The sequence below is a fragment of the Tamandua tetradactyla genome, chromosome 1 (genome assembly GCF_023851605.1).
Source record: "Tamandua tetradactyla isolate mTamTet1 chromosome 1, mTamTet1.pri, whole genome shotgun sequence".
NCBI classification, from domain to species: domain Eukaryota; kingdom Metazoa; phylum Chordata; class Mammalia; order Pilosa; family Myrmecophagidae; genus Tamandua; species Tamandua tetradactyla.
In genome coordinates, this window is record NC_135327.1 from 87,354,633 (window position 1) to 87,380,372 (window position 25,740).

Consider the following 25,740-nt stretch of genomic DNA (forward strand, 5'->3'; position numbering starts at 1 on the left):
TCTCAGTGTTTTTTTGTCTGAAAATATTTTAATTTCTCCCTCATTTTTGAAGGACAATTTTGCTGGATATAGAATTTTTGGTTGGCAGTTTTTCTCTTTTGGTAATTTAAATATATCATCCCACTGTCTTCTCACCTCCATGGTTTCTGCTGAGAAATCTACAGATTTCTTATGGGCTTCCCTTGTATGTGATGAATTGCTTTTCTCTTGCTGCTTTCAAGATTCTCTCTTTCTCTTTGATATCTGATATTCTGATTAGTAAGTTTCTTGGAGTACTTCTATTTGGATCTGTTCTGTTTAGGGTATACTGCACTTCTTGGATCTGTAATTTTAAGTCATTCATAAGAGTTGGGAAATTTTCAGTGATAATTTCCTCCATTAGTTTTTCTCTTCTTTTCCCTTCTCTTCTCCTTCTGAGACACCCACAACACATATATTCGTATGCTTCATGTTGTCCTTCAATTCCCTGAGTCCCTGTTCATATTTTTCCATGCTTTTCCCTTTATTTTCTTTTGCTTGTTAGATTCAGATGTCCCATCCTGCAGTTCACTAATCCTATCTTCAGCCTCTTGAAATCTACCATTGTAGGTTTCCATTGTTTTTTTCAGCTCTTCTACTATGCTCTTCATTCCCATAAGTTCTGGGTTTGCTTTTTCAGACTTTCCATTCCTTCTTTTTGTTCATTCCTTGCCTTCTTTATATCGTCCTTCAATTCACTGATTTGATTTTTGTTGAGGTTTTCCATATCTCTTCGAACATTCTGAATTAATTGTTTCAACTCCTGTATCTCATTTCAATTGTTGGTTTGTTCCTTTGACTGGGCCATATCTTCACTTTTCCTAATATGATTTGTTATTTTTTGCTGGTGTCTAGGCATTTAATTAGCTTAATTAATTTATTCTCGGGACTGTTTTCACTTTTTTTTTTTACCCTGGATTACCTTTCTGGATGACTTTATTGTCTATCTGTTCTTTGACATTCACTTCAGCTTATTCTCGACCTCTAGCTTAGCTTATGTTTAACAGATCAGAATTTTTCAGTTCTTGTTGTCTTGTTTCTTGCCCTGCCTGTATGATGCTTTTTTTCCCCCTTAGGAGGGTCTACTTAGGTGTTATAGACCCCAGACAGATTTTCCCAGACCAAACTCATCTCCTCTCAGGAGGAAAGAGTCACCTGCATCAGTTTCCCTGAGGGTGAGACCCCGCAGATTAAAAGGTTTTCCTATGTAGTCTCTGGACTCTGTATTTTTCCTGCTCTGCCCAATATGTGGCACTGGTCTGCCTGCGGGTCGCACCAGCATAAGGTGATGTTGTACCTTTAACTTCAGCAGACTCTCCCTGCTGGGGGCGTGGTGGAGACAGAGATGTGGTAGTCTGGTTTTAATTGCTTCACTTTTCCAGACCCTGGGGTCTGAATTCCTTGAGTAAGGTATTCCACCTGGGCTGGGCCCCGCCTCTCTCCTGGGAAAGTCCTCAGAACAGCCAGCAAAACAAAAGAGAAAAGTCCTTTTCAGAGCAGGACCCCTGTTCCTTGGGTTTACCAATCAAGAGGTTAAATTGGTAGGTTGCTGTGTGTATCTCCAGGTCCTGTGTGCCCCATCGTTTCCTTCAAGGCCCAGACCTTTTCAAGTGTAACAACAGCTGGTTTTTTTTTTTTTTTCTTTTCTGTCAGCCCTGTCCCCTCTGCGCTGGGGCAAAAAGCAGCAACATCCACTTTTACTGGAGGTTCAGCTAAGCTGTGAGCCTATTTTTAGTAGTCAGAATTTGTTAATTAATTCCACAACTGGAGTTTGGTTGTATTCAGCCCCTGCTGGTAAACTCTCTTTCCTTTCCCCTATGGGAAGTCGCCTGTGGGGGAGGGGTGCCGGCCACCATGGCTTGGGGAACTCATGGTTCTGGGTGGGCTCGCAATTGGTCTACCTGGTCCAGACTGGGGTACACCGTGTATCCGATCACTGATGTGGCCCCGGCAGTTGTTCTGCACTGTTACTGGCTATTTACTAGCTGCTCTGGAGGACGAACTTAATCCCACACCTCGTTAAGCTGCCATCTTGCACGTTATTTTTATATCCTGCCACCTTGCTGAATTTGTTTATTAGCTCAAGTAACTTTGCTGTAGATGTCTCAGGATCTTTCAAGTATAGTATCATGCCATCTGCGAATAATGAGAGTTTTACTTCTTCCTTTCCAATTTGGATGCCTTTTATTTCTTTGTCCTGTCTGATTGCTCTAGCTAGAACTTCTAGCACAGTGTTGAATAATAGTGGTGGCAGTGGACATCCTTGTCTTGTTCCTGATCTTAGAGGAAAGGCTTTCAGTCTCTCTCCATTGAACATAATGCTAGCTATTGGTTTTTCATACATTCCCTTTATTATATTGAGGTAGTTACCTTTGATTCCTATCTTTTGGAGTGTTTTTATCAGAAAAGGATGCTGAATTTTGTTGAATGCTTTTTCAGCATCAATCAAGATGATCATGTGATTTTTCCCTTTTGATTGTTAATGTGCTGTCTTACAGTAATTGATTTTCTTGTGTTGAACCGTTCTTGCATTCCTGATATAAACCCCATGTGGTCATGGTGTATAATTCTTTTAATGTATTGCTGGATTTGATTTGCTAATATTTTATTGAGAATTTTTGTATCTATGTTCATTAGGGAGATTGCCCTGTAGTTTTCCTTTCTTATGGCATCTTTACCTGGTTTTGGTATTAAGATGATATTATCTTTGTAAAATGAGTTATGTAGAGTGTAGGCCATGGTGGCTTAGCAGCAGAGTTCTCGCCTGCCATGCTGAAGACCTGAGTTTAATTCCCGGTGCCTGCCCATGCAAAAAACGAAACAAAACAAAGAATGAGTTATGAGTTTTCCCTCAATTTTTTGGAAAAGTTTAAGCAGGATTGGTGTTAGTTCTTTTTGGAATATCTGATAAAATTCCTCCGTGAAGCCCTCTGGCCATGGGCTTTTCTTTGTAGGAGATTTTTGATGACTGATTGAATCTCTTTACTTGTGATTGGTTTGTTGAGATCTATTTCTTCTTGAGTCAGTGTATCTTGTTTGTGTGTTTCCAGGAATTGTCCATTTCATCTAAGTTGTCTAGTTGTTGGAGTATAGTTGTTCATAGTATCCTCTTATGATTTCTTTTATTTCTTCATGGTCTCATCTCTGATTTTGTTTATTTGCATCCTCTCTTTTTCTTTTTCAGTCTTGCTAATGGCCCATCAATTTTATTGATTCTCTCAAAGAACCAACTTTTGGTTTTATTGATTCTTTCTATTGTTTGTTTGTTCTCCCATTCATATATCTCTGCTTTAATCTTTGTTATTTCTCTTCTATTTTCTTTGGGGTTAGTTTGCTGTGATTTCTCAAGTTCCTCCATGTGTGCTGTTAAGTCCTCGATTTTTGCTCTTTCTCATTTTTTAATATAGGCATTTAGGGCAATATATTTCCCTCTCAGCACAGCCTTTGCCATATCCCATAAGTTCTGATAAGTTGTATTCTCATTTTTATTCATCTCCAGATAGCAACTGATTGCTCTAGTAACTTTTTCTTTGACCCACTGGTTGTTTAAGAGTGTGTTACTTAATCTTCACATATTTGTGAATGTTCTCGTTCTTTGGTGGTTATTGAGATCCAGCTTCATCCCACTATGATCAGAGAAAGTGCTTTGAATAATTTCAATGTTTTTAAATTTATAAATACTTGTTTTGTGCCCCAGCATATGATCTATCCTGTAGAATGTTCCATGAGCACTAGAAAAGAATGTATATCCCTGTGTTTTGGGGTACAATGACCTATATATCTCTGTTATATCTAATTCACTTATCAAGTTGTTTAACTTCTCTGTTTCCTTGTTGATCTTCTGTCTGGTTGTTGTGTCTATAGAGAAGAGTGGTGTATTGAAGTCTCCTACTATTATCATTGAAACATCTATCACTCCCGTCAGTTTTGCCAGTGTCTGTCTCATGTATTTTGGAGCTCCTTGATTGGGAGCATAAACATTTATGGTTGTTGTATCTTCTTGGTGAACTGACCCTTTAATTAGTATATAGTGTCCTTCTTTGTTATGCTGTCTTTATATTTAAAGTCTATTTTATCCTTTATTAGTATAGCTACTCCTGCTTTCTTTTGGTTACAACTTGCCTTTTTCCATCCTTTCACTTTCAATCTATGTGTATCCTTGTGTCTAAGATGAGTCTCTTATAAGCAGCATATAGCTGGATTGTGTTTATTAATCCATTCTGCCAATTTGTATCTTTTAATTGGTAAATTTAATCCATTAACATTCAAAGTTATTACTGAAAAGGTGTTTCCTGAATTCACCATCATATCTTTTTTATTTTATTTGTCAGATCTATATATTCTTTCCCCTCTTTCTCTTTGTATTCTTTAAATTACCCTTAGTGGTACTCCTCAATTCTGTGCCCTCCTCCAGACCTCCCTCTCTTTCCTTTTTTTTCAGCCAACAGAATTCCTTTTGTATTTCCTGTAAGACCTGTCTCTTGTTGACAAATTCTTTTAGGACTTCTTTATCTGTGAAAACTGTAATCTCCCCCTCAGTTTTGAAGGACAGTTTGGCTGGGTACAGAATTCTTGGCTGGAAGTCTTTCTCTTTCAGGATCTTGAATATATTATACCACTGCCCTCTCTTCTCCAGGGTGCCAGTTGAGTGGGCTGAACTCAGTCTTATTTTGTTTTCCATGTATGTAGTAGATTGTTTTTCTCTTGCCACTGTTAGGATTTCCTGCTTCTCTTCAGCATTTGATAGACTTAGATTAGTATGTGTCTTGAAGGTCTGTTTGAATTTGTTCTGCTTGCAGTTCATTGGGCTTTTTTGACTTGTATATTTATGTCTTTTATAAGGGTTGGGAAGTTTTCCCCCATTATATCCTCAACTACTCTTTCTAGCCCTTTACTCCTCTCTTCTTCTTCTGGGATACCAGTGATTCTTATATTTCTGCACTTTGTTTTATCTATAATTTCCCTGAGATCCAATTCAAATTTTTCCATCTTATTTTTTGCCATTGCTGTTTTGAGTCCTCGAAGTTGGCTACCCTGCCCTCTATATCACTTATTCTTTCTTCTGTCTCTTCAAATCTGGTGGTGTGCCTCTAGTATGTTTTTTATTTGGTCAACAGAGTCTTTAAGCTCTGTGATATCTGCTATTTTTCTATTTATTCTCTCAAATTCCTCTTTGGGTTCTTCTACTGTCTTCTTGATCTCCTTTATGTCATTTGCCATCCCACTTATTTTATTAAATAGAGTTGTATGAACATCTTTGATTAGTTGTTCCAACGTCTATGTCTCCTCTGTGTTTTAGTTTGGACATTAAGCAGAGCATTGTGATATGCTTCTGGTGTACGTATCACATGGCATGTAAATATCTTGATTGATTTACTTTGGGAGTTGATTTCTTTCAGTAGTCTAAGGCCTTGTGCTCACAGGATGGATGTACAGCAGGGAGCAGGATATGGGGTGGGGCATTCAGTATAGGTGTTATGCTAATGCTTGTGAATGTGACCCAGTTCAAGCACTGCTGTAAACTGAGTTTCCTAGAGCTGAATGACGTGATTGGGTGCCAGTGTACATGTGTGGGTCTAGGAGTGCCATAAACTGATATGCAGAGCTTGGGGAGGCGGAGTAGGGTGAAGCTGTGCAACACTATGAGTAGGGGGGTGGGGGTAGCCTGAGTATGGAGGTCAGTGCCCGCACCTTATGCAGGGGACAGGAAGAGGGAGGTAGTGCTTATGAGGGGTGCAGGAGAGGTGGGTTGGTCTGCAGTTGGGTGTGGGGCAGGTACGTACACTGGTGACTGGTGGGGTGGGGGTGCCTTGAGCACTGGGGATGTGAGCGGGTGATGTGGTTTGGGTGCATGTGGTGTAGGGTGAGTCGCTGATCATGGGGCTGTGCTGGTAAGGGTAGCATGCCCAGGGAATGTGGCCTGGCTTACTTCCTAGTCCTGGGTTCCCGTCCATGCAATCCCACAGACCCTGCACCTCCACTCCAGGCTCTAGCTTTCTGCCTCTCAATTCCTCGGCCTCTGCAACTAGGGCTGCCCTATGTGGTTCAGAAGGCTCTCCCAGGTCAGCCGCACTCCCAAATCGCTGCCTCAGTGACCCTCCTGTCCCTTCCCTAACTTTTCCATGGAGCAGGACTGGTCTCGAACTACTCTATTCGGCTATCTTCCCGGAAGTGCTCTCTCTCACTGTTCATTTTTAAACAGCTTTATTCACACATCATATAATCCAACCTAAGTAAATAGCTGTGTCTTCACTACCATAATCTGTATGAAGACAGATTATTTGTCCCAGAAATGATCTATACCTCTTCCCCATATCCCCCACTTGTTGACATTTAGTTTTGGCATGGTGCTTTTGTTATATTCAGTGGATGCAAATTACAATGTTACTGTTGTCTGTAGACCCTAGCTTGGATTGATTGTTTTTTCTCCTGTAGACCATCCCATTTTCAACACCTTGCAATATTAACATTCATTTATTCTCCCTCATGCAAAAATGGTTTTATATTTGTACATTTAATCACCAACATTGTCCACTCTAGGTGTTCCTAAGTTATACTGTCTCAGTCTTTATCCTCTCTCTTTCTGGTGTCATACGTGCCCCAGCACTTCGCCCTCTATAAATACTCACATTTAGTTTCATTCAGCGTATGTTCATTATTGTGCTACAGTCAAGTAGTATTGTGCTATCCATTTCTGAATTTTTACACTCAGTCCTGTTGCACAGTCTATATTCCTTTAGCACCAATTGCCAAATTTCCACCAGTTTCTATCTTCTGATAACCTGTTTTCTTAATGTCAGTTCTCCAAGTTCACTCATTAATGTTACTTCCCATCAGTGAGACCATACAGTATTTATCCTTCAGTTTCTGGCTAATTTCATTCAGCATAATGTCCTCAAGTTTCATCCACGTTGTTACATACCTCATGACTTTATTCTGTCTTACATCTGTGTAATATTCCATCATATATATATATATATATATATATATATATATATACATGCACACACACCATAGTTTGTTTAGCCACTCGTCCGTTGATGGACTTTTGGGCTGTTTCCATTTCTTGGCAATCATAAATAATAGTGCTAAAACATCAGTGTGCAATGGTCTGTGTCCTTGCTGTCACTATATGTATACCTAGTAATGGGATTACTGGATCATATGGTAATTCTAATCTTAGCTTCCTGAGGAACCACCAAACTGCCTTCCAGAGTGGTTGCAACATTTTACATTCCTACCAGTAGTGGATAAGTGTGCCTCTTTCTCCTCATCCTCTTCGGCACTTGTTGCTTTCTGGTTTTTTTTCATAATGGCCATTCTAGTGGATGTGAGATGATATCTTAGTGTGGTTTTGATTTGCATTTCCCTAATAGTCAGTGAAGTTGAGCATCTTTTCATGTGCCTTTTAGCCATTTGTATTTCCTCTTCTGTGAAGTGTTTGTTCATGTTTTGCCCATTTTTTAATTAGGTTGTTTGTCTTTTTGTTGTTGAGTTGAAGAATCTCTTTATATATTCTGGATTTTAAACCCGTATCTAATATGTAGTTTCCAAATATTGCCTCCCATTGTGTACGCTGCTTTTTACTTTCCTGACAAAGTTCTTTGATGCACGAAAGTGTTTAATTTTGAGGAGATCCCATTTATCTATTTTTTTTTTCATTGTTCGTGCTTTGGGTGTAAATTCTAGAAATGACCTCCTATTACAAGATTTATGGGATATTTCCCTACATTTTCTTCTAAAAGTTTTATGGTCTTAACTCTAGTGTTTAGGTCTTTGATACATTTTGAGTTAATTTTAGTATACTATGTGAGATATGGATCCTCTTTCATTCTTTTGCATATGGATATCTAGTTCTCCAAACACCATTTATTGAAGAGGCTGCTCTGTCCCAGTTGGGTTGGCTTGACTGCCTTAACAAAGATCAGTTGCCCATAGAAGACAGGGTCTATTTCTGAACACTCAGTTCAGTTCCACTGTTCAGTATATCTATCTTTCTGCCAATACCATGCTGTTTTGACCACTGTGGCATTCTTGGAAGCTTTTAAGTCAGAAAGTGTTAGTCCTCCAACTTCACTCTTCTTTTTTAGGATATCTCTAGCTATTTGGGATCTCTTTCCCTTCCAAATAAATTTGGCAAACTAGCTTTTCCAAGTCTTCAAAGTAGGTTGTTAGGATTTTGATTGGTATTGCATTGACTCTATAGATCGATTTGGTTAGAGTTGACATCTTAACGACATTCAACCTTCCTATCCATGAGCATGGAATGCCTTTCCATTTATTTACATCAATTATTTCTTTGAGCAATGTTTTGTAGTTTTCTATGTACAAGTCCTTGTCATCCCTGGTTAGGCTTATTGCTAGATACCTGATTCTTTCAGTCACTGTTTTGAATGGATTTTCCCCTCTTAATTGTCACTTTAGGTAGGTCATTGCTTGTGTATGGAAACATTACTGATTTTTCTTTATTAATCTTGTATCTGGCCGCATTGCTGAATTTGTTTATTAGCTCAAGTAGCTTTGTCATAGATCTCTCGGGGTTTTCTATGTATAAGATTGTGTCATCTACAAATAATGAAAGTTTCACTTCTTCCTTTTTTGGATGCCTTTTATTTCTTCCTCCTGTCTAGTCAATCACTCCAGTTATGACTTGTAGTACAATGTTTGAATGATAGTGGTGACGGTGGGCATCCCTGTTTCATTCCCGATCTTAGGGAGAATGCTTTCAATCTCTCACAGTTAAGTATGATGCTGGCTATGGGGTTTTCATATATATTCTTTTTTACTTTTTTTTATTGGCAAGCCAAACAACATACAAACATTAACATTCTTAACATACAAACATTCCATACATGGTGTACAATCTATGGCTCACAATATTATCACATAATAGTATATTCATCACCATGATTTTTTAGAATAATTGCATCACTACATAAAAAGAAATAAAAAGAAAACTCATATGTACCATGCCCCTTACCCCTCCCTCTCATTAACCACTAGTATTTCCATCTACCCAATATATTTTAACCTTTTTTCCCTCTATTTTTTTTCTATACCCCTTACATAAATACTTCTTATGATACTGAGGAAATTACCCTTTGAAGTGATTTTTTTAAGTGATTTTTATCAGGGAAAGACACTGAATTTTGTTGACTGCTTCTTCAGCATCTATATAATCATGTGATTTTTCTCTTTCAATGTATTCTGATGATTTATTTTCTTATGTTAAATCATCTTTGCATTCTTGGTATAACCCCCTGTTGGTCATGATGTATAATTCTTTTAATGTGTCATTAGATTTGATTTGCCAGTATTTTGTTGAGAATTTTTGCATCTGTGTTCATTAGGGAGATTGCTACAGTTTTCCTTTCTTGTAGCATGTTTATCTAGTTTTGGTATTAGAATGATGTCAGCTTCATGAAATCAGTTAGGTAACATTCCTTTTTCCTCAATGTTTGGGAAGAATCTGAACAGGATTGGTGTTAGGTCTTTTTGTAATGTTTGATAAAATTCCCCTGTGAAGCCATCTGGCCCTGGGCTTTTCTTTGTAGGGAGATTTTTAATGACTGATTGAATCTCTTTACTTGTGATTGGTTTGTTGAGATCTTCTATTTCTTCCTGAGTCAGAGTAGCTTGTTTGTGTGTCCCCAGGAATTTGTCTATTTCATCTAAGTTGTCTAGTTTGTTGGCATATAGTTGTTCATAATATTCTCTTATGATTTTAAAATGTCTTCAGAATCCATGATAACAACCTCCCTCACGTTTCTGATTTTGTTTATTTGCATCCTTTCTCTTTTTTGCTTTGTCCACCTAGCTAGGAGTCCATCAATTTTACTGATTTTCTCAAAGAACCAACTTTTGGTTTTGTTGATTCTTTGTATTGTTTTTTGTTGTTGTGGTTGTCCAATTCATTTATTTCTGCTTTAATATTTGTTATTTCTCTTTTTCTGTTTGCTTTGGGTTTAGTTTCTATTCTTTCTCTAATTTCTCCATATGAGCAGTTAAAACCTTGATTTTGGTTTATTCTTATTTTTTAATATAGGTATTTGGGCAATAAAGTTCACTCTCAGCTCTGCCCTTGCTGTATCCCACCAGTTCTGATATGTTGTATTCTCATTATCATTTATCACAAGATCTTTACCAATTTTTCTAGCAATTTTTCCTTCTTTGACCTACTGATTACTTAAGACCATGTTGTTTAATCTCCATATATTTATGAAAGCTCTGGTTTTTTGGTGGTTATTGATTTCTAGCTTCATTCACTGTGGTCAGAGAAAGTGCTTTGGATAATTCAATCTTATTAAATTTATAAGACTTATAATGTGTCCCAGCATATCTATCATGGAGAACATTCCATGTGCACTAGAGAAGAATGTATATCCTGATGTTTTGGGGTGTAATGATCTATATATGTCTATTAGGTCTAATTCATTTATCTCATTGTTTAAGTTCTGTGTTTCCTTGTTGATCCTCTATCTGGTTGTTCTATCTATAGAGGAGAACGGTGTATTGAAATTTCTCACTATTATTGGTGAAACATCCATAGAGTTCCCTTCAGTTTTGCCAATGTTTGCCTCATATACTTTGGAGCACCTTAATTGGGAGCATAAACATTTATTATTGTTACTTCCTCTTGTCTGATTGTCCCTTTTATTAATATGCAGTGTCCTTCTTTGTTTCTTTTAATGTCTTTACATTTAAAGTCTGTTTTGTCTGATATTAGTATAGGTACTCTTGCTTTCTCTTTGTTACAGCTTGCATAGAACATGTTTTTCCATCTGTTTGGTACTTGTGTCTGAACAGATGTTTGTCTCTTATAAGCATATACACATGAATCATATTTTTAAATCCTTTCTTCCAATCTCTATCAATTTAATTGGTGAGTTTTGTCCATTAACATTGAAAGTTATTACTGTGAAAGTACTTCTTGAATTTACCATCTTATCCTTCAGTTTTCACTTGTCAGACATATATATATATTTCACTCTCTCTTTTTATCCTTTAAATTATCCTTACAGGTACTTTTCATCTCCGTACCCTCCTTCAAACCTCCCTCTCCTGTCTTTTTTTTTCAAACTGACAGGACTCCCTTTAGTATTTCTTATAGTTTAGGTCTCTGGTTAACTAGTTCTCTCTGTCTTTGTTTGTCTTCGAAGATTTTAATCTCTTTCAATTTTGAAGCATAACTTGGCTGGGTAAAGAATTCTTGGCTGGAAGCCTTTCTTATTCAGGATCTTAAATGTATCATACCACTGCCTTCTTGCCTCCATGATGCCTATTGAGTAGTCCAAACTCAGTCTTATGTGTTTTCCCTTGTATATAATAGATGACTTTTCTCATGCTGCTTTCAGGACTTTCTGCTTTTCTTCAAAAAGCAGTTTGATTAGTATGTATCTTGGAGTAGGCCTATTTGAATTTATTCTGTTTGGGATTCGTTGGTCCTCTTTGATTTGCATATTTACAATTTTATAAGAGTTGGGAAGTTTTCCTCAGTTATATCTTCTACTAACCTTCCAAACCCTTTACTCTTCTCTTCTCCTTCTCGGACACCAATCAGTCTTACATTTGTCTGCCTCTTGTTGTCTATCATTTCCCTAAGATCCAGTTCCATTTTTCCATCTTTCTTGCCATTGTTCTTTTGTGCACTCAGACAGTTCAATTGTTCCTTCTTCTAGCTCACTTATTCTTCCTTCTGCTTTTTCGACTCTGCTATTGTGTGTCTCTAGTATATTTCTAGTTTGTTCTCCTGTATCTTTCTGAGAACTTCCATTTTTATATTTAATCTTTTTAATTCTTCTTTATGCTCTTCTAGTGCCCTTCTGATATCCTTTATTTACTTATAAATATCCTTGAGTAGTTGTTCTGTGTTCTGTGTCCCCGCCAGTGTTTTGATTTGGTCATTTGGATGTGCTATTTCTGCTTTGATCTTCTCATGCTTTGTGATCTTCTGTTGTGTTTGCAGGATTTGATTATATTTAATCAGGTTGTTTTGCAAATTAGTGTCATTCATTCATATAAAGTTACGTATTTACTTGGTTTTGCATTGAAGGTTCCCTTTTGACCTTGGTTATTCAGTAATTCCCCACCAGTCCAAGACCTGGATCTCATATAGGGGGTACAGTTCTACCTGAATATCTATTAAAAACTAGGCAGGAGTGCGCGGTACTTCAGTGGCAGAATACCCACCCACCACATGCAAAGCATGTACTTGATTCCTGGCCCATGCACTCAAAAAATAAATATATAATAAAATAAAATAAATAAAATGAAATGATAAATAAAAACACGCATCAGCAATAGTAGCTCCAAAGTCAGAAGGAGACACCCCAAAATATATTGGACTGAACTTAGACTGGTGCTTACAGAAGGGAGAAAAAATTTAAGAAGAAATAAAACTATATAAAAATATAAATATGTACAAATAATAATAAAATATTTAAAAATAATACTAATAATTTTAAAACATAGATATAAATATACTTAAAAAACAAAACCTAGGCAGATTGGGAGTTTGCCAGACTGCACTTACCACTTCTTCCCAGCAGATGGTGCTCCTCATGCACCACCTCCTTCAGCCCTGCCACTCTGTAATTGCTGTGGCTGGCTGGGAAGATGGCCTGCACGGTGTAGGGCTGGTCCCAGCTGGCAGTGGCGGGACAGCTGGTCCCAGCCCTCAGGATGGGGAGCCAATCACAGCACAGGGGGGAGCAACCAATCTGCACCACCTGGTGCCCAATGAATCCACCATTCACCAGGCTCGACCAGATGGCTGCTCCTAGTGCCCAGGGATGCAGCTTTTTGTGATGGACAGTCAAGCATACTTTCAGGCTCCCCCTGCAATTGGGGCAGGCTAGAGTAGAAGGATGGTCAGTTCCCTTGGACCCACCCTTCTCCATGTACCATCACCTTCCTCCTGTGAAGATCACGGCCTATTGGACCCACCCTACTTTCTCCATCTCAATCTCTCTGCCTCTCTCCTCCGTATGAAATATTGGAGACCCTCTTTGATCACTCGCTCCCTGGGACTTGCAGACCTGGCCATTTTTTTTCCCAACCCTCTATCTTGTCCTACAGAGCAGGGTTGGATCTAGTCTACCTTACTTTGCCATCTTCCCTGAAGTCCAACCTATGTTTGTTTTTTTTTGGCATGGGCAGGCTCTGGGAATTGAACCTAGGTCTCTGGCATGGCGGGTGAGAATTCTGCCACTGAGCCACGGTTGCACGCCTGATCTATGTTTCTTGATAACAGTACCACAATTTTATTTGGAGGGTCACTGTGGTGAAAGACCCAAATTTAATTATGACAATCATGTATTGTGCTTTGAGTCTCCATTTCACTTGGGATAGCGATATGAGCTAGCTTTGGCCGATGAAAACAAGGGAAATTCTGTGAGGTTACACTGAGAAAAGCACTTTCTTTTCTTGGAAAGGATAGATTTATGTGCTCTTCCCAGTTTCTCCCTTCTCTGAATTGAATGTGATTCCTGGAACTATTGCAGTCATCTAATGACCATCAGGTAAAGACTGTAAAATTACAATCCATACAAGGTGTACTATCAGTGACTCACAATATCATCACATAGTTGTATATTCATCACCACAATCATTTTTAAAAATTTGCATCACTCCAGAAAAAGAAATAGAAAGAAAAAGAACTGTATTTGTGTGAAGATTTCTCAATAAAAATATTTTTAAAAAACATTTAAAAGGCCATAAAATTAGGTTAAATGTCTCCCCTGACATCATTGTGCTGCTGAACCAATGCCAACTACCTTATCTTTCATTTTCTTGTTGAATGATAGAATAAAAATCCATACAGTTTAAGCCACTTTTCTCAGGTTTTAGTTTCTTAGAGTTGGCTCATTTTGTGTATATAGAAAATCCAAAAAATATGGGTAAAGTATTAGAATTAACAAGAAATTTTACAGTGTTTCTGAATAAATATATTGAAATTGAAAATTTTATTTCTATATTTTAGTATCAAGCAGAAAATGAAAACTTAAAATGTTAACAATTAAAATATCATTTAAAAACATGAAGTTCCAAGGAATAAATCTAATAAAAGGTATATATGGCCTCTATGGGAAAATTGTAAACTGCTGAGACATTTAGATAGATATAAATAAACGTAGAGAGATACCATGTTCATGGATTTGAAGATTCAATATTAAAAATTATAATTATCTCCAAATTGATTTATAGATACAATATAATACCAATTAAAATTCCAACATGCATTTTGTGGACTTTGATAAAGTGGTTTAAAAATTATTCTGAAATGCAGAGGGCCAAATATATAGTGAGACATTCTTAAAGAAGGTAGGAGGACTTGCTTTATCAATTATTTTGGTATAATAAAGCAAATGTAAATAAGAGAATATGATATTGATGCAAGGATAACAAATAAGATCAATGGAATAGAATAAATCCCAGAAGAAAAAACATAAATTTAAAGACACTTGATGCATGATAGCAGATGTCACAGGTTAGTGGGTAAGGACATGCTTTTGAATAAATGGTCAAAATGGTGCTGAAATATTTGAGTGATTATATGGAACAAAAGGAATTGGAACCATATAAAAAATCAATTCCAGGTGGATTAAAAACTTAAATGTGAAAGATGAAATTATGAAATGCTTAGAAATAATATAAGCTATTGTCGGTAACTTGGGATAAGAAAGATTTCTTAAGATAAAAAAGGCCCAGACCTGAAAATAGATGATAAAGATGTTGAAGAGAACTTCAGTTCGTCAATATACTAAGGAATGAAAAGATAAGCCAAAAAATGGGAGAAGATATTGGCAAAGCATGTACCCGATATAGTAAAATTGCATTCATTAAAATAAATATTTGTTGGACGGCACCTGTGGCCAGGAGTACTACTCTAGGTGCTGGGAATAAAAACCATCTCTGTCCTCATGGAACTTAAGTTCTAGTGGGAAGACTAAGACAGAGAACTCGATAGAAAGATGGACAAACTATTTCTGAATAGATTCTTCCCAGAAGAGAAGCTCCAGATGGCCAATAAACATATGTAAAGTTTCCCACCATCATCATTAGTTATCAGGAAAACAGAAATTCAAACCACAGTGAGATACCATTTCTCATCTATAAGATCAGCAAAAGGAATCTTCATCCACCTCAGGTTGGCCAATGAATTAGTATACCTAGAACAGTGTGCATTATCTAAATTTGAAGATGTAGATACCCTTTAACTGAGCAATTCCAACTTAACTTGTATACTTTTGAGAAACTCTTCATATGTATATAAAAAATATGTACACAAATGTAGAAAAAAAAGAATTATGTAGCAGCATTATTTGTGATAGCTCTAGCAAGGAGAGTGAATGAACTGCAACTGCAGACATCAAAGTGAATGAATCTTACACATGTAATGTCAAATGAATGAAGGCACAAAATAGAAAAATATTATATATTTCCATTTGTATAAAATTCAAAAACAAATGAATCTTGATATTATTTTATATGTACATAGAAGTTGCTATATTAACAATCACAAATTTCCAGATCATGGCTGTCTTAGGAGGTAGCAGGTGGGTACTTGGTACCATCGATTATCTACTTCAAATACTTGTGTGGTAGTTACATGGATGCTCACTTTATAATTTTTATATAAATATGCTGCATAGGAAAAATACTACACATAAACACATCACAGTTATCAGATCTAAAATTGATGTAGTATTTTGATGAAAATGGTTCAATTCAAGATTTCATTGGCAGGCTCTTTAAAATGGCCTTTTTGGGGGAAATAGTTTGCATTTCTTATCCTTTTTTATTTTTAAGTAAATGTTTTAAAGTAAGTGCTCACAAAAATGACTGAAACTTTAAAAAAATAATATATTTTCGTTGGAAGAGCTACTCAAGAGGTGATAGTCCTCTCTAAAGTGGTTACACAGTTCTGAAATATCAAGTTCATTATTACATTTCTCTCTTTAAGGATAGGTAGACTAACAAATATTGGCTATAAGAATGTCACCCAAACTGTGAGGATATTTGAAATTAAGGCATATGAGAAACAAAAGATATACCCTGGCCACCCTTCCCTATTGGCACTAACTTGGAAAATAGATATTCCATTTCTCTTCTTTTAGTGGTTACCCATAAAATGTTAACATGCATATTTAACTTGAAAAAGTTTCTCTGTCTTCTGAACAGTACAAGGAATTTTAGAACTTTAATTCAAAGCACTCCTTTTATCTTGTATGTTAATTGTTTTAGTTCATTATTGCTTTATCCCTCCACAAGTCAATATTGTTACTCTTGTTCAGATATCCACCTGTTCCCAGTTTCTGTGTTCACCATCTGCTCTTGCTTCTCCCACCCTCCTTCTTCCAGTTTCTTCCTTTTATGAAGTGTGTCCTGTGAATTTCCTTTAGTGAACGTTTGTAAATGGTCAATCATTTACTTTTTATCAGGCCTTTCCTCTGCCTTTTTTTTTTTTTAACTCACTGTTTCCTTTCTTCATTCATTCAATAAATATTGTCTTCCTTAAGTGTGAAGCGGGGGCTACAACTAGGAACAAGACACGTAAAGAACCTAATTTCCATGGTGCCTCGAATGTAGTGGACTAGAGAGGTGGGGGAAGGGGGAGGTGTAGGGAAACAAAACTCGATGTAAATGTGGGTCGGAGCATCTGTGTGTTCACACACACATACTTTCCCGCGGACCCAGAAAAGCCAACTTAAGAAATGATTCCCACTCTAATGATTACCAGCCATCCTTATTCTTTTTTTTTGTCTTCTATGTTGTTGCTTCCCTGGGATTTAACGGAATAATTGTAGTAATTTAGACAGTTCTAAATTACTGTTAAATGAACCTGTTAGACTCTTCATCTCTCAGATACTTAAATCCAATTTCAAAAGTAATTTTCTTCCACTGAGGATATTCAAAGGGTGTATAGACTTTGAAAGGCTGATTAGTTCTTTAACAAAATATTTTATGTTTGCACCTTATTTTATTTAGAAAATATTTTAAATATATTTTAAATAATATATTAAATAAGTAATACAATAGAAATTATGTTATATGCTTGCATATCCAAGCTTAAAACAAATACAAGGCTACTTTTGAAATTTTTATTAAATATTTTCTATGGTTTAGTAGTATAAAATTTTAAATATGGAAAACTGATTTTTAAATTCTAAGAAATAATTTTGTGAAAAACTCACTAAATTCATAATATGAATTATGGTTGTATGATTTTTTTTTCTTTTTTTACAGTGGGACTCAACTAGGAGGTCTAATTACAGTGCTGTGCTACTTTTTCAACCATGGAGAGGTTTGTTTTCTAGAGAATAGTTTTTAAGCAATAGGAAAGAGCATAGGAACAAGGAAATAGATTCATCAAAACAATATATGATTACGTATTTCTTAGGCCCACAAATATTTTAAAGCACTTTATTTTGTAAGTTGATTTTTTAATCATCTTGATCAAGACTTTTACATCATTACTGGAATTTGGGGGGGGCGTGGTAGGGGGAATTGCAAGGTCGGGGAATTGAACCCGAGTCTCCCGCATGAAAGGCAAGGATTCTACCACTGAACTACCCGTGCACCCTCATGACTGGAATTTATCATGTGAAGTATCTTGCCAGTTTTAGTAAATATATATGCATACATGTATTCTGTAGAAATACTGTACTTAATGAGTTCAGGGACTTCACATGCATTATCTCATTTACTCCTACCATACTTTTTGAGGGAATTTTTGTTATCTTCACTGTACAAATTATGAAATTGGAATGTAGAGAAGTTACTTAGCCGTGGTTCTACATTCACTATTTGGTTAGACTGGTTTTCACATGTACATCTCTCTGGTGTAAAACCTAGCTTCTTTCTGTTACATCATACTGCTCTTTCAGTGACACAAAATGCTAAATTAAAATGGAAGTTAGCTTGTTAATTGAGCACAGTAGGACAATGGTCTACCTAAAAAGAAGAGACTTATTTAGAATATAAGTTATAAATCATTCAATAAATCATGCTGAGGGTATGGCATCTACAAGAGAGACAAACTGTTGCCTTTGGGAAGCAAAATATGTAATATGTTGATACAGTTTAAATGAAAGTTTTTATCCGTTACTATGGGAAAGGTAGATACTTGCTTAAATTTTAAAAATTAGTTGGGGAAGGGGATCATAAAAATGATACATCAGCTATCTTAAATATTCAGATATTAATAATATTAGTAATTAACTTACAGCAAACAAATGCATAGTCATTACCAATGTATTTAGGTAAAGAGCAGGCCTTTGCTTTGAGTGTGTCAGACAACTGGCATTATGAGCTTTCTTATGCATACCAGAATTCATCTTGCAAGGTTTATGATTTTGCTTTTTCGGAAGAAGTGCAATAACTTTATTTTTATTAATAAAATCGATCAACATACAATGCAAACATTCTTAACATATGAACATTTCATACATGGTGTGGAATTGATGGCTCACAATATCATAACATAGTTGTGTATTCATCACCGTGATCATTTTTCAGAACATTTACATCACTCCAGAAAAAGAAACAAAAAGAAAACATAAAAACTAGTACATACCATACCCCTTTCCCCACCCTCTCATTGACCACTAGTATTTCCCTCTACTCAATTTATTCTAACATTTGTTCCCCCTATCATTTATTTATTTTTAACCCATATTTTTATGGACTCATCTGTCCATAACATAAATAAAAGTTTTTCACAATCATACAGTCACTTTGCAAAAGCTATGTCATTATATGATCATCTTCAAGAAACATGGCTACTGGAACACAGCTCTACAGTTTCAGGCACTTCCCTCTAGCCTCTCTAATACATCTTAAACTAAAAAAAGGGGTTTTCTATATAATGCATAAGAATAACCTCCAGGATAACCTCTCAACTTTATTTGAATTCTCTTAACCACCAACACTTTATTTTGTCTCATTTCTTTCTTCCCACTTTCAGTTGAGAAAATTTTCACAATTCCTTGATACCAAGTCCTAGCTCATTCTAGGATTTCTGTCACACATTGCCAGAGAGGTTTATACCCCTGGGAGTCACATCCCATGTAGAGACGGGGAGGGCAGTGAGTTTGCTTGCCGTGTTGGCTGAGAGATATGCCACATCTGAGCAACAAGAGAGGTTCTCTGGGGGTGACTCTTAGGCCTAATTTTAAATAGGCTTAGCCTATCCTTTGGGAGATAGGTTTCATATGAACAGACCCCAAGTTTGAGGGGTCAGCCTATTGATTTTGTTGTCCTCACTGCTTGTGAGAATATCAGGCCTTTTCCAAATGGGGAAGTTGAATTTTCCCTCTTTCTCACCATTCCCTCAAGGGAACTTTGCAAATACATTTTTATTCACTGTTCAAATCACTCTGGGATTTATCGGGACATCACTCTAGACAAACCTACAAAATTTCATGCCCTAATCAAATTCCATGTACTTATGGTGTTCAATTAAACGGTCCATAAAAGTTATATTAGGAAATGCACTGTCAAAATATAAATTTTGTACCAAGTAAACATTTTTTGGCTTTAGTCTCACATAAAGTTTTAAAATGTGAATTGCCATCTATTTTCAGCACCCTGCCGTATTGGCAATCCTTTGTTCTTCCTCATGTAGAAACATTTTTTAATTTGTACATTTAGTCACTATCATTGTACACTCTAGGCATTTCTAGATTATACCATCTCAGTCTTTATCATCTATCTTTTCTTCTGAATTCCTTTGTGCCCCCAGTCCTCCTCCCTCTATCACATTCAGCTTCATTCAGTGTATTAACATTATAATGCTACAGTTAGGTAGTATTGTGCTATCCATTTCTGAATTTTTACAATCAGTTCTGTTACACAATCTGTATCCCTTCAGCTCCAATTACCCAATATCTACCCTATTTCTATCTCCTGATAGATAAAACCTCTGTTCTTAACTGAAATTCTCCAAGTTCATTCATTAATGTTAGTTCATATCATGAGACCATACATACCGTTTGTCCTTTTGTTTCTGGCTAATCTCACTCGGCATAATATCCTAACGTTCCATACATGTTGGTTACATACTTCATAACTTTATTCTTTCTTACAACTGCATAATATCCCAGCATAATATCCCATCATATGTATATACCACAGCTTGTTTAGCCATTCGTCTGTTGATGGACAGTTTGGCTATTTCCATCTCTTGGCAACTGGAAATAATGCTGCTATAAACATTGGTGTGCAAATGTCCGTTTGTGTCCTTGCCCTCATGTCCTCTGAATAGATACCTAGCAATGGTATAGCCGGGTCATATGGCAATTCTATACTTATCTTCCTGAGGAATCATCAAACTGCCTTCCACAGTGGTTGCACCATTTGACATTCCCACCAACAGTGGATAACTATGCCTCTTTCTCCACATTCTCTCCAGCACTTGTCATTTTCTGTTTTATTGATAATGCCCATTTGGTGGGTGTGAGATGATATCTCATTGTGGTTTTGATTTGCATTTCCCTAATAGCCAGGGAACTTGAGCGTCTTTTCATGTGCCTTTTGGCTATTTGCATTTCCTCTTCTGAGAAGTGTCTTTTTCCCATTTTGTAATTGAGTTGTCTTTTTGTTGTTGAGTTGAACAATCTCTTTATATATTCTGGATACTAGACCCTTATGTGATATATCATTTCCAAATGTTGTCTCCCATTGTGTAGGCTGTCTTTTTACTTTCTTGATGACGTTCTTTGATGTACAAAAGTGTTTAATTTTGATGAGTTCCCATTTACTTATTTATTTCTTCAATGCTCATGCTTTGGGTGTAAGATCTAGGAAACCACCTCCTATTATAAGATTTATAAGACATTTCCTTACATTTTCTTCAAAAAGTTTTGTGGTCTTAGATCTAATGTTTACGTCTTTGATCTATATTGTGTTAATTTTTGTGTAGGGTGTGAGATATGGATCCTCTTTCATTTTTTTGCATGTGGATATCCAGTTCTCTAGGCATAATTTATTGAAGATACTGTTCTGTCCTAGGTGAGTTGGCTTGACTGCCTAATCAAAGATCAATTGTCGAGGGAGGAAGGGACCAAGATGGTGGCTTAGCAATGTGTGTGTTTCAGTTCGTCCTCCAGAACAACTACTAAATAACCAGAAACAGTACAGAACAGCTCCTGGGGCCATATCAGTGGCAGGACACACAGTGTACCCCAGTCTGGACCAGCTGGACTGGCTGCGAGCCTCCCCAGAACTGTGAGTTCCCCAAGCCACCTTGGCCAGCGCCCCTCCCCCACAGGCTGCTTCCCAGAGGGAGAAGGAAAGAGACTTTAACAGCAGCAGGGGCTGAGCCCAACCAAACACCAATTGCGACATTAATTAACAGATTCTGACTACTTAAAATAGGTGCCCAGCTCTGGTGAACCTGGTCAAAGCAGAGGTCGCTCATTGGGCTGACTGAAAAAGAAAAAAAGCAAAGAAACAGAGGCTTTTGTGGCTGTATTTCTACAAAGGCTTGACTGCATTTGGATACAGCATCAGGGCTTCTCAGGCTGCCACTGCCCCAGGCATAGGCAGAAACAAGCCCGTTTGAGGGCTTCTCTGGAGCCTGTGCCTTCCCCAGGGTAGGGGTGAAGTCCAACTCAGGTGGAATCCCTCCCTCAAGGAATTCAAACACCAGGGCTTGGTAATTTGAAGCCATTAAAACCAGCCTACAACCTCTCCTTTGTCTCCACCACGCCCCCAGCAGGGACAGTCTGCCAAAATTATAGGTACCGCATCATCTTATGCCAGTGGAACCTGTAGGCAGACAAGCGCCACATGCTGGGCAAGATAAGAAAAACAGAGCCCAGAGACTTCACAGGAAAGTCTTTCAACCTGCTGGGTCTCATCCTCAGGGAAAACCATCACAGGTGACTCTTTCCCCCTGATAGGAGGCCACTTTGGTCTGGGAAATTCCAGCTGGGGTCTATAATATCTACGTAGACCCTCCTAAGGGTGGTGGTGGGGGGAGGCACCATACAAGCAGGGCAAGAAACAAGAAAACAAGAACTGAAAAATTCTCCTCTGTTAAACAAAACCTAAGCTAGAGGTCCAGAAAAAGCTGAACTGAATGTCAAAGAACAGATTGACAACAAATTCATTCAGCAAGAAAACCCTAGGTGAAAGAAAAGTGAAAGCAATCTCCAGAATAAACTAGTTAAGGTAATTAAATGTCTAGATGCATACTAGGAAAATAACAAATCATACTAGGAAAATCAAAGATATGCCCCAGTCAAAGGAACAAACCAACAATTCAAATGAGATACAGGAACTGAAACAATTAATTCAGAATATATGAAAAGACATGGAGAACCTCATCAAAAATCAAATCAGTGGATTGAGGGAGAATATAAAGAAGGCAAGGAATGAACAAAAAGAAGAAATGGAAAGTTTCTGAAAGTTTCTGAAGAAGAGCTGAAAAAACAAATCACAGAACTTATGGTAATGAAAGGCACAGTAGAAGAGATGAAAAAAAACAATGGTAACCCACAATGGTAGATTTCGAGAGGCAGAAGATAGGATTAGTGAACTGGAGGATGGAACATCTGAAACCCGCCAAGAAACAGAAACTATAGGGAAAAAAATGGAAAAATATGAGTAGGGACTCAGGGAATTGAATGACAATATGAAGTGCATGGATATACGTGTTATGGGTGTCCCAGGAGGAGAAGAGAAGAGAAAAGAGGAGAAAAACTGATGGAGGAAATTATCATTGAAAATTTCCCAACTGTTCTGAAAGACTTAAAACTACAGATCCAAGAAGTGCAGCATACCCCAAACAGAATAGATCCAAATAGATGTACTCCAAGACACTTACTAATCAGAATGTCAGAGGTCAAAAAGAAAGAGAGAATCTTGAAAGCAGCAAGAGAAAAGTAATCCATCACATACAAGGGAAACCCAGTAAGACTATGTGTAGATTTCTCAGCAGAAACCATGGAGGTGAGAAGACAGTGGGATGATATATTTAAATTACTAAAAGAAAAAAACTGCCAACCAAGAATTCTATACCCAGCAAAATTGTCCTTCAAAAATGAGGGAGAAATTAAAACATTATCAGACAAAAAAATCACTGAGAGAATTTGTGACCAAGAGACCAACTCTGCAGGAAATACTAAAGGGAGTACTAGAAACAGAAACAAAAAGACAGGAGAGAGAGGTGTGGAGAAGAGTGTAGAAAGGAAGATTTTGAGTAAAGGTAAAAGGAAGGAAAATTAGATATGACATATAAAATCCAAAAGGCAAAATGGTAGAAGAGAGTACTACCCATAGAGTAATAACACTAAATGTTAATGGATTGAACTCCCTAATCAAAAGATGTAGACTGGCAGAATGGATAAACAGGACCCATCTATATGCTGTCTACAGGAAACACATCTTAGACCCAAAATAAACATAGGTTGAAAGTGAAAGGTTGGGAAAAGATATTTCTTGCAAATAACAATCAGAAATGAGCAGGAGTAGCTATACTACTATGCAACAAATTAGACTTCAAATGTAAAACAGTTAAAAGAGGCAAAGAAGGATACTATGTATTAATAAAAGGAACAATTCAGCATGAAAATATAACAATCATAAATATTTATGCACCAAACCAGAATGCTCCAAAATATATGTGGCAAACACCGAAAAGAGAAATAGACACATCTACCATAATAGGTGGATACTTCAATTCCCCAGTCTCATCAATGGACAGAACATCTGGAGAGAGGATCAACAAAGAAACAGAGAAGTTGAATAATACAATAAATGAGCTAGACTTAACAGACATTTACAGAACATTACACCCCACAACAGCAGGATACACCTTTTTCTCAAGTGCTCATGGATAATTCTCGAGGATAGACCATATTTGGGTCACAAAGCAAGTCTCAATAAATTTAAAAAGATTGAAATCTTACAAACCACTTTCTCAGATCATAAAGGAATGAAGTTGGAAATCAATAATAGGCAGAGTGCCAGAAAATTCACAAATATATGGAGACTCAACAGCACACTCTTAAACAACCAGTGGGTCAAGGAAGAAATTACAAGAGAAATCAGTAAATATCTCGAGGCAAATGAAAATGAAAACACAACATATCAAAACTTATGGGACGCAGCAAAGGCAGTGCTAAGAGGGAAATTTGTTGCCCTAAATGCTTATATCAAGAGAAGAAAAGTCAAAAATCGAGGAATTAACTGTCCACTTGGAAGAACTAGAGAAAGAACAGCAAACTAACCCCAAAGCAAGCAAAAGGAAAGAAATAACAAAGATTAGAGCAGAAATAAATGAAATTGAGAACATGAAAACAATTGAGAAAATCAGTAAAACCAGAAGCTGGTTCTATGAGAAAATCAGTAAGATTGATGGACCCTTAGCAAGACTGATAAAAAGAAGAAAAGAGATGATGCAAATAAATAAAATCAGAAATGGAAGAGGAGACATAACCACTGGCCCCACAGAAATAAAGGAAGTAATGAGAGGATACTATGAACAACTTTATGCTAATAAATACAACAATGTAGATGAAATGGACAACTTCCTGGAAAGGCATGAACAACCAACTTTGACTTGAGAAGAAATAGACAACCTCAACAAACCAATCACAAGTAAAGAAATTGAATCAGTCATTAAAAAGCTCCCCAAAAAGAAAAGTCCTGAACCAGATGGCTTCATATGTGAATTCTACTAAACAGTCCAGAAAGAATTAGTACTAATTCTGCTCATACTCTTCCAAAAATTTGAAGTGGAGGGAAAGCTACCTAATTCATTCTGCGAAGCCAACATCACCCTCATACCAAAGCCAGACAAAGATATTACAAAAAAAGAAAACTACAGACCAATCTCTCTAATGAATATAGATGCAAAAATCCTCAACAAAAGTCTAGCAAATCGAATCCAGCAATACATTAAAAGAACTATACATCATGATCAAGTAGGATTCATCCCAGGTATGCAAGGATGGTTCAACATAAGAAAATCAGTTAATGTAAGACACCATATCAACAAATCAAAGCAGAAAAACCACATGATCATCTTGATTGATGCAAAAAAGGCATTTGACAAAATTCAACATCCTTTCCTGTTGAAAACACTTCAAAGGATAGGAATAGAAGGGAACTTCCTTAAAATGATAAAGGGAATATATGAAAAACCTACAGCTAATATCATCCTCAATGGGGAAAAACTGAAAACTTTCCCCCTAAGATCAGGAACAAGACAAGGATGTCCACTATCACCATTGTTATTCAACATTGTGTTGACTGTTCTAGCCAGAGCAATTAGACAAGAAAATGAAATACAAGGCATCAAAATTGGAAAGGAAGAAGTAAAACTATCACTGTTTGCAGATGATATGATACTATATGTTGAAAATTCACAGCAAAACTTCTGGAGCTAATAAATGAGTACAGCAAAGTGGCAGGGTACAAGATCAACACTCAAAAATCTGTAGTGTTTCTATACACTAGTAATGAACAACCTGAGGGGGAAATCAAGAAACAAATTCCATTTACAATTGCAACCAAAAGAATAAAATATTTAGAAATAAATTTAACCAAAGAGGCAAAAGACCTATACAAAGAAAATTACAAGAAATTGTTAAAAGAAATCACAGAAGACTTAAATAGATGGCAGGGCATACTGTGTTCATGGATTGGAAGACTAAATATAGTTAAGATGTCAATTCTACCTAAATTGATTTACAGATTCAATGCAATACCAAT

The 25,740-nt window shown here is 36.8% G+C and overlaps 1 protein-coding gene across 3 annotated transcripts in view; it reads left to right on the forward strand.

Annotated features, from left to right (window-relative positions):
* DPY19L2 (dpy-19 like 2) overlaps positions 1–25,740 on the forward strand; it is a 140,756-nt gene that overhangs the window by 60,482 nt on the left and 54,534 nt on the right. For all 3 annotated transcript variants that reach the window (XM_077120018.1, XM_077120008.1, XM_077120000.1), the window contains exon 7: positions 17,266–17,323. In XM_077120018.1, coding sequence (XP_076976133.1) covers positions 17,266–17,323 — 58 coding nt within the window. The remainder of the gene's footprint in view (positions 1–17,265; positions 17,324–25,740) is intronic.